Genomic DNA, 14638 nt, shown 5'->3' on the forward strand with positions numbered 1-14638 from the left:
AGGAGACAAAGAAAGGGGTTGGGTTCCCAGGGCAGCAGCACCCTCAGGACTGGCTGTCCTGAAGATGATGTCAACAACCCCTGTGATTTACCCACAGAAGCTTGCATTTTGTATGATTTTTAAATATATATATTTATTAGTGGCCTATAAATACCTGTCACCAGTCCCTCTGATTGTCTTGTCCTTGCCATGAAAAAGATAGCATAAGGAGCCAATTAAAAAAAAGTATGTGTTTGAAACACATACCAGTATTTTAACAGCATCCTTGCACTATCAAACATGCAGCTGTGTTTCAAAATCCCCCCAGCCTTTGGAACTCCCTCCCATTGGAAGCCAGATTTGCCCCATCATAAGCAGACAAAAACCTTCTTCTTCAGGCAAACTTTCCCTTATTGACTGGCTGCCTGGGTTGGGATTTTGAATGGACCAATGGGCATGTGACTTATTGCTTTGAATGTGTCTTTGGTATTGATTTTGTTTACTGTTTTTAGTGGGGTGTTTGTTCCTGCAGACTCCTTTTTCCAGCAGCTTTTCAAGTGTGGCTGTCAGGGACTGAAACTGCAACTTCCTGCATGCCGGACTTGTTGCCAGCTTCTGAACCGAGTTGCTCCTGTCACGTTCTCCATTGCTGATGCCATCATTGGCCTTAGGTGGCATTAGATTATGGATTCCAAGCAATAAATTTAACTATTATTGGTGCTTGCATGCTGGTGTTTGCATAAGGTTTGAGTAATTGAAAGGTGTCAAGGAGTGTCTGGGTCACATGCCGGGTCATGTGCCTGATTCGTTCAACCAGAATGTACCCCAGCACTTCATCAACCCGGTTGCAGGTAGCCATAGCAAATTCCTAAAATCTTATGTAAGTGGCAATAGGATTTCAATTAAAATCTTTAAATAGAAAGTACTTCCTTTCTGTGTATTCTTGAAGGCTTTCGGGCCCTGGATCTGATGGGTGTTGTGAGTTTTTCGGTCTCTTTGGCCATGTTCTGAAGGTTGTTCTTCCATAGAATACTCTAGTAATTCCCCAGGAACAATCCGGGGAATTCCAGCTGACAAACATACACCTCTGTAGTCCAGCAGAGTTTAGAAATGCTTAGGTCTTTCAGGCTAGCATTGATTCCCCTGTAAGTTTAAAAACCACACAGAGTTCTGTGGCACCTTTACGGCAAACATGTTTTAATTGGCATAAACTGCAGATGAAAGCAGCTCATCTCAAAGGTGCCATCGGACCCTTCCTTGTTTTTGCTGCAAAACATTACCGTGGTGAGTTGCTGGGGGTGGGGTTATTTCCATAAGATTATAATCCTAGATTAATCTTTCTTGCAAGCTGATTCCATTAAAACAGTGGGTTTTCCGTGGGAACAGACTCCTAACTGGATTACCTCTCAAAGGTCATAAAAGCAGCATCAACAGGCTTCATTGCCCCAGGACTGTTTTTTCCTTCCCTTATTCTCCTTTGACACCACTACAAGGGCTGGATCCTATCTGGGTAGGATGTGGAAGGGATTGTCCTTTCACCCATCGGTCAAGAGTCAGAGTCCGACCCTAGCGAGGACACGCTAGAGGCTGAAAGGTGGACCCTGACTGCTCCGGGGCAGCTGCTTGGGGGCGGCAGGGCTGCGGAGGATTTCTATATTTAAAGGATAATGCAGGTTAGGGAAGCTGCCAGGAGAAGCAGCAGTGCCTCCCCATACATACCGCCTTCCCGCTATCGATGGTCCGAGGAGGGAAGAGGCGACTCTGACGTGCCTTTGAGCCCGCAATGCTCTGAGCGCCCTCCCCCCGCAACAGACACAAAGGGGAGTCCTTGAAGCCCAGCGGGGCGAGTCGGAGGGCAAAAGCTTCACACGGTGTTGGTGGTTGCACGGGTCACCGGTTGGCAAAAGTAAAAGTGTGTGTGTGTGTGTGTGTTTAACGGCACTGCGCGGATATACCGTAACGAACCGAAAGAAGCCTGGCTGTTAAAGACATTTCAGAGGAAAGAGAACCAGCGCCTCTTCTTTTCTCTCCCTTCGCCCCCCCCCCCAGCCGTGCGTCGTGTGGAGGCTCCCTCTCGGAGGAGTCGGACCGGGCCAAGGCCTGCTGAGGCGGGGGCCGCAAGTCTCGGCAAGTCCGGAGTTGCCACTAGGGGTCAGCAGCGAGAAGGTCTCGTGGCACCGCCGCGCTTCCCCCCCCCCGCTCCCCTCCACCCCCACCTGGCAGAGCAAACCCGGAACGGGCAGAGTCCAAGGGGTGTCTCCCGTGGAAGGCGGGATCTGCGGGTTCGTCGTGGGAAAGGCTTGCGCTCTCGTCGCCCTCTTTTGTGCCCTCTCCCCCCCCTCGGTTGGTCGCCCTGGCGTTTCTGTGGCAAGCGGGCAGGCCTTCCCTTTTGGGCGCTGCTGCTCTGGCCGGCCGGGCGATGGCTGCGACGGCAAGCCGAGGGGTCGGGACAGGCAAGAAGCGGGTGGATTTCTTCTTCGACGTCTTGTCTCCCTATTCCTGGTTCGGCTTTGAGGTAAGAGCGGAGGGAAGGCTAGGGGGGGGGCTCGTTTTCCAAGCCCCCACCCGTTTGTTTTGCAGTCCCGGCAGGTTGAGTGGGGCGAACACCCGCTGTGTGAGGCTGGCGGGGGTGGGGTGGGATCCTCTCCTCTCGAAAGTCCTCCCGGAGGCACCTGCCGATGACAGGCGGGCGTGGATGGACAGGCAGCTCTAGACGAGAGGGACAGGGAGCAGCTTCTTCTGCTTTGAACACGACGGGCCAGAGCAGAACCGAGCACTTTTGCAGCAGTCTCAGTTCGGACCCGTGAGGTTAACCGAGGAATCGCCGTGGTCCTCCTCCTTCCGAGTCAGCGGCATCTGCTTCCAGTTCAAAATTCATTTTCCTGCAAATTCATATCTCGTATCTCCTGCCCCCCCCCCAAAAAAAACCAGTCGCCATGACAAAGGCATCGAACCTATGAAGAGTCAGGTTTGGGGGTGTTTTCTGGCAGGGGAAGCCCTTCAGAACTTGCCCCTAAATGTGTTTTCCCTTTTCGTAAATGGTCGCCTTCCTCCAAGCCGGCAGCCTCCCGTCTTCCTCACGAAGGGCGCTGTTTTTGAGGGGTCCCCACTTCGAGGCTGGGAAGGAGAAGGAATGGCAGGCCGCTCAATGGTTACTTCTTCGCCTTAGTGTTGGTGGGACGTTGGGGTGGGCTTGTTTCTAATGTGTGATTCATGACCAAGATCCTTTTACAGTGCTTTCTGACAGTCAAATTCTGTTAAACAAAGGTAATTTCCTCTGTGAATTTAATGCCCCGAATCCTATCCTGCTATTCCTCTTGCACATGCATAAATTATTTAGTAGGATTTTGGCCAATAATTCCTCTTTAAAGAAGGAACAATTGAATAATCTTGCTGTATGTGAAAAGGGAAACTAGCTGCAGGGGGATAGAGTTTCCTTGAGCATGACCAGAGCAGGGTAAAAGCAGGGTATAAATTTTAGCAGTAGCAGTAATAGTACGTAGTACCATAGGAAATCAGGTAGGACCAATAGTGTTGCAGCTTGGAAATGAGAACCGACCTGTGTTGATAAAAGACCCACAAGTGCTGGGGCTTGAGGATCTGTTACATGGACAGAACCCCAGTTACCTCCTGGATAATAATGTTGATCATCTACAGTCAAACCATAAACCTGCGCCATATGTTGGGCTGTATTCAGGCTGGAGCTGAGGAATTCCTATGTGTGATCCAAGGCCAAGTTATTTTGCACTCCATACTATTGGAAAAGAATTATGAGCAGGGCAAGAGTGCAACCAACTCAGATAGCTGGCAGCTTTTCACAGATCCCCAGCAGAGCCTCAGAATCTTTGAAATGAACTTTGTCCCATTCACTTTGGCTGCAAAAAAATGTTGCAATCTCCCAGGCCAGCCACAACCTGTTTGAATTGTGGAGCTGAGCCTGTTTAGTATGCTGAGCAATTTCATTGGCCTATTTTGATTAATATGCATTATTTTGATTAACAACAACCACAACAAACAACAGTAATCTTAGAACTGCAGAGCTGGAAGGAACCCTATAGAGACCATTGAATCCAGCTCCTGTCAAAAACTGACAGGATATTGACCACATCAGAGACTGAGAGCTCACTGCACTGTTCTGGATTTTTAGACACAGCTGAGATTTCTGAACAGGTGGTTTGTTGATGTTAAGCAAAATGCAGAGGCCTATAAAATACCACTGGAGCTTTTGTGGAAGTAAAAAGGATTATGTATAATATTCTAAAATGTTGCTAGCCCACACCACAAGAAAGTGTGCCATTCATGTAACGTCTTTACTACAGTATTGAGCTCTAGTTTATTTAATGCATAGCAGGTGTTTTTGGTTTTTCTGTCAACAACATATGTTGCCATTTGTTATTACTATGCAAAAACAGACAGACCCAATCCATCAGCCTTACAATTTAGGATTTTCTCTATTTTTGTCTTTCCAGTTGTAGGACTTGTACATGAAACAATGAAAGAAGTTTCAATGGGTTCAGTACCCATTGCAATAGTGAATGATTGCAAATTTAATGTCCTATTTTTAGTTAGGAAAATAAACTTTGCACATGGTCAAAAGTCTGGTCATCTTAATCCTCTACATTTGCAAGGGGTGAGCCCTAGCACTGAATGTGGATTCTGCCAAAGACCATTCTGGCCTTCCAATACTTGGCAGAGCTTGCAAATGTTACTTTTTCAGAATACATCTCCCAGAATCCCCCAGACAAATAGCTGTATTCACCTAGGATTCTCAGTCCCAAAAATAGCATCTCCAAGCTCTGGTTCAATCCAAGGACTTATCTCGTCTTTTATTTCCATGCATAAAAACCAATGCCCAATACTCATAGTTGGTAGTGTTTGCATTCATTTAAAAGGAGCTTCACATAGTTGTTATCTTATCCTTAATATCACACTCTACATAAATCACTGATGTATCAGAGTAAGAATAAGTGTGTGTGTGGTGCAGATATTTACACAAGACAGCATTGGATTCCAAGTGAAGGCTGTTAAGTTTGTTAATGCTTAACTAATCAGAATTCCTAAGATTGGCCTTTGCAGACTCATGGGACTATGTTCATCTACACAGTCTTTCAGTCTCACTCATTTTAAAGCTCATGAGGAGCAACTTTCATTACATGTGTTTAATAGGAGTGAAAACATTTTCAAATGTTTCAGGCAAAGTTAAGGACTCTTCCATTCCATCCTATGCAAAAGCTTTGCCTGGGGGTAGATCATTCCCTTTTCCCCTCCCCCTGGTAAATATTGGCCTTCTCATTTCCAAACTCAGAACAATCAGGAAGCTTAAGAAATTTTGCCCTGTCAAAGTTGGAAGCAAAAGCTGGTCCAATTTTCAATGGAAAACCTCACTTTCTATATCAATTCCTTTATCCAGTTCACTTAGTTTCAAATAGATATTGACTGACCTAGCTTTCTGGGCTCTACTTTAAATTGTGGTGTGTTTTTTTTACTTTCACCCCCACCTCATTTTCTTATGTCTGGTTTGATGACTTTGATTGAATTTCATTGTTTTGGATTAGGGCTTTCATTTTTACTATATAAAAAAGAACCTTAGGAGAGTATGTTCCTGACTAAGCACCCTGCTCAGTGGAATGATAGGCTCTGAGGGCATATATCAGGGATTAGTTCCCTGAAATATGTAATGGGTGGATGTGACCAGTCCCCAGCGGGGTGGGATCTGTTATTTGATTGTTGCACTTTTTGGCAAAGCTAGCGGTCTCTCTACCCTGTGTGACTCCACTTCAGACCTATTCTACTCCAAACTTCAGGCCTATTCTAGTCCAAATTTCATAGTAAATTACATTAATAACCACTGTTGAAATACAGAGTTATGTTTAGAGCTACCAGGTTTTAACACATTTTACACAGGTTTTTGCATTCCTGTTATAGATGCCTTGAACATCCTTTCTCTTTCTGGATGTCTGTAAACAGGACCCTCTGCAAAGGTTGCATTTTTCTTTTCCTTTTCCTTTCCTCCGTCTGATGAAGTAGGTATGAAGGCTCATGTCACATGGTAAGCGTGATGGTCTCTCAAGAAACAGATGGACATCTGACCACTTTCATGTTGCAGATGAAGGCTTCCAAATATACCCTGTGGCTCATAGCTCTGCACCTCATTCTACATCAGTGGTTCTTAACCTTTGTTACTCGGATGCTTTTGAACTGCAACTCCCAGAAACCCCAGTCAGGACAGCTGGTGGTGAAAGCTTCTGGTAATTGCAGTCCAAAACTCCCGAGTAACCCAAGGTTAAGAACCAGTGTTCTACATGAATAATATTTCTTCATTGTTGTAGATTCTGTGCCGATACCGTCCTATTTGGAACATGGAGCTGTTTCTGCGGCCAGTTTTCCTTGCAGGCATAATGAAGGAGTCTGGTAGGTACTGAATTGTCTTCACATTTGGCACTCCTAGATAAATAGGCAGCAACAACTGTTTACTAAAAATGGTTACTTCAGAATAGAGATGAGCATGAACCTTAATCTGGAGGTATCTGCTGGTTTGTTGTTACAACACCAGAGGTTGCTGTTCTCTTGCTTTGTAAGTGCAGGAGCCAGCCATAGGGGTTGAGGCAAATTTAATTTACACCACAGCAGATGCATGTATCATTTCATATATTCTTTATCCTTTATCTTATGTATCTCTTTGGAAGTACTCTTATTGAAATGAGGGCTTTCATTTTCTACATTTTGAGCCTCAGTCTTTGCTTTCCTTCTTAAACTATATTGTTTATTCCCAATTAATAACTCACTTTCTGGACTTTACTGTGAAGATTAATCTTGATAAACTTTGTTAAAGTGAAATGAACAAAGTTCTTGGATCATCAGAAAGTTGGGTGGTAACTGGATGAGACGGCCATAATTTTGTGTTGTCTGTAAAAATGGCTTTACTGACCTATCCCCAGGTTTTTTTCAGTTCAGACTTAAAGAGGTTAAGCTCCCCTACTCCCACATAAGATGTGAGTGATCGTAAGAGACAATATAATTTGTCAAAATTGTCTTCTCCTCCTGTAACACACTCCCCTCTGCAACAGGTAATCAACCCCCAGCAATGTTGCCAAGAAGGGCAGCATATATGACGAAAGATCTCAAGAGGATGGCAAAGTTCTACCAAGTACCACTACAACAACCAGCAGATTTTATGGGGACTGTTATTAGGAAAGGTAAGAAAACAATCTTAGAGAAATGGCTCCTATGTCACTAGAAAGGAAGGGTGTTTTCAGCCATTTCTTATGTAAGGACCGGTCACTTACCTGTAGCTGTCATTTTTCGAGTGTTCATCTGTCAGTTGACACATGTGGGTTTTGCACCTGTGCAGATGCCAGCCTCAGATACTTCCAGAGCCTCAGGAGAAAGGCTCCCCTCCCCCAGAGCTGCTGTTCATGATCAACCACACCATAATGGTTCTGCATCAGTTTTCCTCTGTCTGCTGCCCACAATAACACTGATCATGACAGAGAGCAAGGTGAGTGGATGGCCCCCATTCGTTTTGGGGGACTTTGAAGTAATGGGCACAGTACCCACCATAACCTCTGAAAAATGGCAGAGGATAGAAAAAGGACAAGACAAATCCATCCGTGGGCAATACTGAGAATCTAACAGCCATTCTCTACAGCAGCCAAATAGCCCCCTTGGGGAGCCATAGGACATTTGAAGGGAGCTACAGACTGGAAAGAGTTCTTCACACACCACCTCCTAACGATTGTTTTGTGACTTATACAGTCCTGATTTCGCCTATACATCTTTCATGTTGTGTTTATAGCTGTGGCCAAAGCTAGGTTGAGAATGGCTGGATAGGTTGTTCCCTCTGGTACCAATGTGGGAATAATGGGATGTGTGTGTGAGTCTCCTCAGTGTTGGTGAGCGTGACTGCCATTGAGACCGAGATCTTGGTTGCGATCCTGACTATTGTCCGTTATGGTTCCAAGACAGGGCACCTTGTTGAGGGGTGGGAAAGGTGGATTCCATCAACACTTGCTGCACCAACCCACCTGATGAACAAATGGTGTACATGGTGTGAGAAAGGGAGGTGATCCAACCAATTCTCCCTCCGGTGCTGAACACGACAACATGATCTCTCCATTGTCTGGGTTCCAGGGAGTTGTTGAATGGCCTGATGAGAGGGCCCAAGGCGATGTAGGCGTAACCCCTGAGCACACCTCAGCATCTGGAATCTTAGAGCAAATCAAAGATTGCTGATTTGTGCCTCTTTTCTTGTGTGTTTTTAGAGTTGTCCTGTCTGGTGCTGGACTTCTTCCTTCTTCCCTTTTGTTGATCAAAACACCTCAGAAGCAAATCTGAGGTGTTTGCAAATTACATGGTTTGAGCGTCAAAAAAGGTTTGTGCACTGCTTGTGGGTCGGCAAGAGGCCAACCAACAGTCTTTAACAAATTCACAGATTTCTTGCAAAGTGTAGGATTAAAGCTTTGTTTAATTTCAAGGCAGCCGAGGTAAAAACCTTGCAGATCCTATACTTCCAAGTCATATGGCTCTTGCATAAATGGCACCTTTCGTCTCTATCGTGTTGCAGCACTGGGCTCGTGCCAGCCATAAACAGCAAGGTGGGAGTAAGGAAGGAGCAAAGAAGAATGAAGAGAGAACTATTTACAGTTCATGTTCAGTAGCGCTTGGGGAGGGAAGAGTTTCTCCTGAAGCTCTAGAAGATTCCAAGGCTGGCTTCCACACAGGCACCAAACCCATGTGTGTGATTCACAGATGACCACGACAAAGAATTATATTAATCAATGTCAGAGGAAAAATTAAAAACTATACCCTCCACCCCCAGGTAGTGCCATTGTCTTGACATTTTTCCTCACTGTAACCCTGTTATTAGTTCTCTAAAAAGTGCTGAAGGTCTGATCATATCTAATTTCTCCTTAAAGAGCACCATAAAGATTAGAACATTTGCATCATTGTAGGTTTTGGTGGATAGTGATGCACTTCATCAGAGAAAGGCATGTAACACAGCTTTAGAAGGAAGATATTTTACACAGGGGAGTGGAATGGCAATGCAAAAATTAGCAGCTTGGCAGAGATGTTGATAGCGGTTGTTGTGTGGCCATGTTGTCGTCCAGTAAGAGCTTTGTGCAAACTCTCATGTTCTTTGTGTGTTTGTCTTTACCAAATGCAGGTTCTCTAGCCGCGATGCGGTTCGTCACAGCTGTGGAATTAACAGAACCTCGATTTGTGGAGTCTGTCTCCAGAGAACTGTGGTTGCGCATTTGGTCTCGGGTGAGTATCCAAGTACTTGCAACTTTTTTGTCCCAACTTCTTGAGGATGCCCAGGCAAGAAAGTTTAAATGACTCAGGTGTAGAATCCAGAAAGCAAAAGGCACCACTGCAGCCTTCCAGGGAATTGCTAAAACTGCTCCTGCTGTTACCAAGACCTGCAAAGGCAGATTGTTCTGGTGTGATGGAGTCAAGGCAAATCAGATGGGAACCACAACACTAGCTCTTGCTGCTTCAATACATATGCCATTGGCTATGGGCGACAAGCATCCCCCGGCACAGTTTGCAAAGGAGAGTGGGGCAGGGTAGTGAAACCCTCTGTGCTTAACAATGCACAGATGAGGAAGCAGCAGATTACTTAAGGCATTGCAAACTTTGGGCCAATTCATATATTTAAGGAGGACTTGGGGAGAGAGCATCCAGCACCAGTGAGCTCAGCTGAAGCATGCCAGGAGCACATGCTAGGGTTCCAAGGAGAAGATGCTGAGGATGGGAGTAAGGAGAGGGAGGAACCCTCTGCTGCAGATGACAATACCATCTCAGAGCTTCAAGAAGGGCCCACTGAAGAGGCTGCCTCCATGGGGGTGAGGTGCAGGGAAACATGCAGAGAAGACATGGCTGGCCCTCTTAAAGAGAGATAGGGTTGAGGCTTTAAAGAGAAGAGTTCCTAATTTCCAGGAAGGAGGGAGCAGGAGGATACAAAGGGCAGTGAGTCAGAGGAGCCTGAGATTGAGGCATCGGGACCATTCAGGAAGGACAACAGGTGCCTTTTAAGAGACGTCTCAGTGGGATCATCTGCCAAGGGCAGAAACTGCTTTACAGTAAAGGCAGCTGATTCAGGGCAAACAGCATCTGGCCCCCACCCACCCAGAAGAGGCGTCGGCAATGTGGGGTGACAAATTGACATGTAATCATGGGACAAAAAGGATGGGTCTGGGTTCCCCCTGAGTGAAGGGAGGGGCCCCAGACCCAGTAAGGGGAAGACTTGGAACTGGAACAAGAGGGATGGAGTTGGAACTGGCTGGATCACCTTGGTACCTGTACCAGGAGACTAAACAATGTGTAAACAATGAAGGCCTAATTAGGAGCCAGCAAGGCAGACTGTCTCCAAGCCTCCTGTATCTCTGTCACAACAGGTTTGTATGACATTGCCCTGACCCTTTGGTGTGGGGGACTGGACGTGTTACATACGGAGCTGTGGCAGAATGTAATAAATCTGAGTTTATCTTTGTTGCTCAGAGGTCGTAAGAGGTTAGCAGAAGGTGCACTCTTGATGTTCACCTCCTCCCTGGCCAAAATATAGCTATGGCACCTTATGTTCACCCTTTTGTTTTTCTTCAGGTTTCTGTTTATTGTTGGACACAGATAACTATGCTGATACTTTTGTGATCAATCTCTTGACTCTTGAGTATTTGTAATCCTGCACTTTTCTCCTTGTCCCTGCAGGATGAAGACATCACCCAGCCAGAGAGCATTTTGGCAGTAAGGTTGTTTCCTTCCTCTCTTTCTTTTCAGCCACAGCGGGCCTTCTGTTGGCTTCTGATGCATTTGATGTCTAGATGATGCTACAAGGATATTTCTGCTGTTGGAACAGACAGACCAAGGGCTCTTTAAATGCCTTCCAACTCTGACTTTCTGACTGATGTACTGTTAAATCCTGGGGGTGTTGGGGGGGCGGCATGATTCCTTGCACCAACATTGCTGTCTGGGTGGACTGACTTTGCTGGTTTGCATAGACAAAGATGCAGAGACATAGTTTATTCAACTCCCAAATTTGGGAGTTTTTGGACCTTGACATATTTTTCCTGCCCTCGCCCTTGTTTGGCAGGGTTGTTTGACATGCAGAAAATTGAGGTTCATTCCTAGCATCTCCTATCAGCCGGCAAAAAGGGCCTAGAGTCGAGGGCCTTAGTGGAACAGTTTTCTGACTCAGCAAAGCTGTTCCATGTAAAAAGAATAAATAATTGGCACTGCGTTTACTGTCTGTTTCTTCCTCCTCAGGCTGCAGTGAAAGCGGGCTTACCTGAAGGCCAAGCCCAAAAGCTTCTGGAAATGAGTAATTCACCTGATGTGAAGGATCGCTTGAAAGCAGCAACAGAAGAAGTATTAAAATATGGGGTGAGCCAGCAAGGAGAGAGCGCAGGGGGCTCTTTTCCAAAAGGGCAGGGTGGGGAATTAAGAGGTACAACCGTCAGGAACTGCAAATGCCCTGGTGAGCCACCAGATTGACCCGTGAGGTTGCCCTGGGGCCCTGCACCAGGCTGTCATCCCTGGCGAGCTGGGCCTTCTCGTTTGTGCTTTGCTTGCACTGCTCTTGATCCGTTACGGCACATTTCTTCACTGCCAGCCTGAGCCTTATTTCAACATGAGGAAAAAATAACCTTGGGAAATGAGTTGGCAAAGGTCTGGCCAATCTTTTCTTTTGTTTCCTTTCGTATCGTAGAGCTTGTTGTCACATACATTTGTGTGTGTCTCTGTGGCACCGTGTGATAATTCGGCACTCAGTGGCTTTTGGCTGAATCTGGGAACTACGGAAACTTACTGTGTTTGAACTGATGTGGGATGGCATGCAAATTCTGTCTGCAGTGGCTTATTTGTGCATGGAATCCTTTGTTGCCGTAACCCATGGTCCTGACCACTAAGTTGTTGTTGGCCCACAACTTAGAAAAATCGGAAACAAGTGTTTGTGTAGCATCCACAGAAAACCTGCTTTGCCTTCCTCCCTTTCCCCTGAAACAGTGTTTTGAAGGGAAGAACCAGACAAGGAGATGGGCTGCACTACCATCTGCTGTGACAGACAGCTAACCACTAGCTGCCCATTTTCTTTTGGATGTGTGGGTGTGAGCCAAGAGTATTTGCTGCCAACCCTGGCTATGTTTGGTCTTTCCCTCAGCCTAGGCAAACAAGACCTTCGGGCATCATCAGAGGATGCTTTCAAGCATCCTAACAGAGATGCTATGAAAGTGCAAGAGATTTGTTTTCCTTCCCATTATTTTTCAGGGACTAGGTACCAAATTTCCAAAAACCTACATTGTGGCTTTTTAGAATAGATCGATGCAGGTTAAATGTGCAGCCACCACAGCTGGGAGCCAGTTTGCACCTTTGAACTCTGCAGATTCCTGTCTGCTACATCGAACTGGACACCAGAAGCCCATTTCCCTTTCTTATCTCTTCCCCTTCAGGCATTTGGGTTGCCATGTTCGGTGATCTATGTTGACGACAAGCCCCAGCTTCTCTTTGGTTCCGATCGTTTAGAACTGCTGGCACACCTCTTGGGTGAGTGTTCTTAATCAAGAGTCTTTTCAAGTTTATGGTTGGACGAATCAGTCTGAAGGAAAGTTTTGAACACTTGCAAATACCTTAAGAAACAACTGAATTTCTCTCATTTGGTTTAAGTGAGGAATAGGTTTCCTGCTGTTCATGCCCAGTCTAGGCAGGGTGTGTGTGTCCTCTCATCCAGGAATTTGTTTAGGCTGTCTTGAATTTGACTGGATTATCCATGGATTTTTGCAACCAGTGAATTAAGTAGATACTTTTGCTATGAGGTCCCTTGCTTCTGAACAACTTAGAAGAAATCTCCCAGGATATAGGGTTGGAAAATTCCGAATAAGCACAAAACCTTGTGTCCACTCAAGGTTCTAGTTTTGGTAATCTGAAACTCTTACACAGAGTTGTTGGTTTTTTATATGCTGTCAAGATACATCTGGTGATCTGATGAATTGGTGACCTCCAAAAGGTCCTGTCATGCACTGCCACACTCCTGTCTCATAAATTGAAGGTTGCGGCTTCCTTTATTAAATCAATCTATCTTATCTTCAGTCTTCCTCTTTTCCTACACCTTCAACTTTTTCCAGTATTCTCAGGGAGTTGTGAGTTGCAACAACTGGAGGGCAAAATGACCCTCATTCCCATTTGGTTCTTTGTAGCTGGCATAAGATGTGAGTAAACAACTTTGGTGTCAAGAGTGTCAGGCAGCCTCATATGGACCAGCTGAACCTCAACCACCTGAGCAGAAAACTCCATAAACTGTCCATACTTGAGCTATCACCTGGAACATTGTGACTGGAGAGGTTCTTCTGTCTGGAAGTCTTTAAAGCTCAACACCATTTTCTCAGGTCAGGGGTCATTAACAGTCTCCCTAGCAATCATACTATACTTTTATTTATTTCTTGTCACTACTTCCTCCTTATACAGTTACACATCCACATACTGCTTATGTGATCATATTGTGGATGTTGGTTCTGAAGGAAGGTGTGAATATTCATTAAATGTCTCACATATCTTAAACCTTATTAGGGTTTATGTAAGTCGACTGAGACTTGACAGCATGTAACAGACAACAAAGAACACATTCTGCATTGGTTTTAAGTTGCTTAGTTTTGCGTTGCATTTAAGTTCATCTGTGTTTTAAGCTCTTGTTTGTAAAGGTTGCTTTTGTGTCACCTGACTCTAATTTGCTGTCTGGTTTGTTTTGCAGGGGAGAAGTGGCAGGGACCCGTTCCTGCATCCCCTAAGCTCTAAGCTTTACGAGCAATGGGACATAAAAGCATCAATAGGAGACTTAGGGAGTGTCTGCCTTGTCAGCTTCCAAATGGTCAACACAGGAGCCATAATGAGCAAATTGCATTTCTTCACTCTGGAACAGGGACACGTGAGACATTACAGCTTCTGCTACTGCAGTCATCACACCTGTCTACAGTGCAATCTATGTCCAATAACGATGATCAAATTTCTGCTTGACCAGTGGCACCATGTACTATGCTATGGTGTGGGTCAGTAGGGTGTCAAACCTCTGGATGTGCCTTAACATGGACATTAATGGGGATTCTTCACTTTTATCTGCTTCCTATATAATTTTGTCGTTTCTTTCTTTGCCCTTTAAAAACAATTGATACAAAAAAAAAATGTGTGAACCACTAGCATGATCAGGAGGCGGAAGCAGTGGGAAAGGGGGATGGTTACAAAGACACACATCCAGTCACAGTTCCCGGAAGGATGAGATCCTTGTCTTCAAGCTTTACTGGTCATTGGAGAGATTAAGATGCTGCAAAAACCAGTTGCTTTGCACGCTATTGAGACGGAATAAGAGCTTCCAGCTGGCTTCTAGACACACAGACTGATTTGTGGGTGGATTTCAATTGAATCAGAAAAGCAGCTCTGATCATTGTGCCTTCTGTCCACACCAGTGCCTTTTCAACCTTGTTTTCCACTAATCTTATTATCCTGCTTTTCTTTCTTCGTGTGATTATAAAAAGATAACATATTTCTTTCAAGCTTGAATTAAAGTTCAGTTTCTTTTTTCAGCGACAGAAGTCAATAACCAGGGACTCCACTGGAGATGCCAGTGATGAAACCTGGAACTCTCTTGGCATCTCTGAGCAGCAGTCCCTCCATCTGA

General features: G+C 45.3%; 1 protein-coding gene across 2 annotated transcripts; it reads left to right on the plus strand.

Annotated features, from left to right (window-relative positions):
• The first annotated feature begins 2244 nt into the window (after nucleotides 1-2244).
• Nucleotides 2245-14513, plus strand: LOC110070151 (glutathione S-transferase kappa 1). 2 transcript variants are annotated; one of them, XM_072991821.2, is made up of 8 exons: nucleotides 2245-2494; nucleotides 6309-6390; nucleotides 7047-7175; nucleotides 9143-9243; nucleotides 10687-10722; nucleotides 11242-11358; nucleotides 12423-12516; nucleotides 13718-14513. In XM_072991821.2, exons 1-8 carry the CDS (start codon nucleotides 2399-2401, stop codon nucleotides 13759-13761), a joined length of 699 nt encoding a protein of 232 aa, XP_072847922.2. In that variant the 5' UTR covers nucleotides 2245-2398; the 3' UTR covers nucleotides 13762-14513. The 2 variants fall into 2 exon arrangements, with proteins under 2 accessions (XP_072847922.2, XP_078240887.1); XM_078384761.1 differs by lacking the exon at nucleotides 2245-2494 and adding an exon at nucleotides 5966-6028.
• The last annotated feature ends 125 nt before the right edge of the window (nucleotides 14514-14638 follow it).

This window comes from Pogona vitticeps, chromosome 2 (assembly GCF_051106095.1).
Source record: "Pogona vitticeps strain Pit_001003342236 chromosome 2, PviZW2.1, whole genome shotgun sequence".
In the NCBI taxonomy this organism is placed as follows: domain Eukaryota; kingdom Metazoa; phylum Chordata; class Lepidosauria; order Squamata; family Agamidae; genus Pogona; species Pogona vitticeps.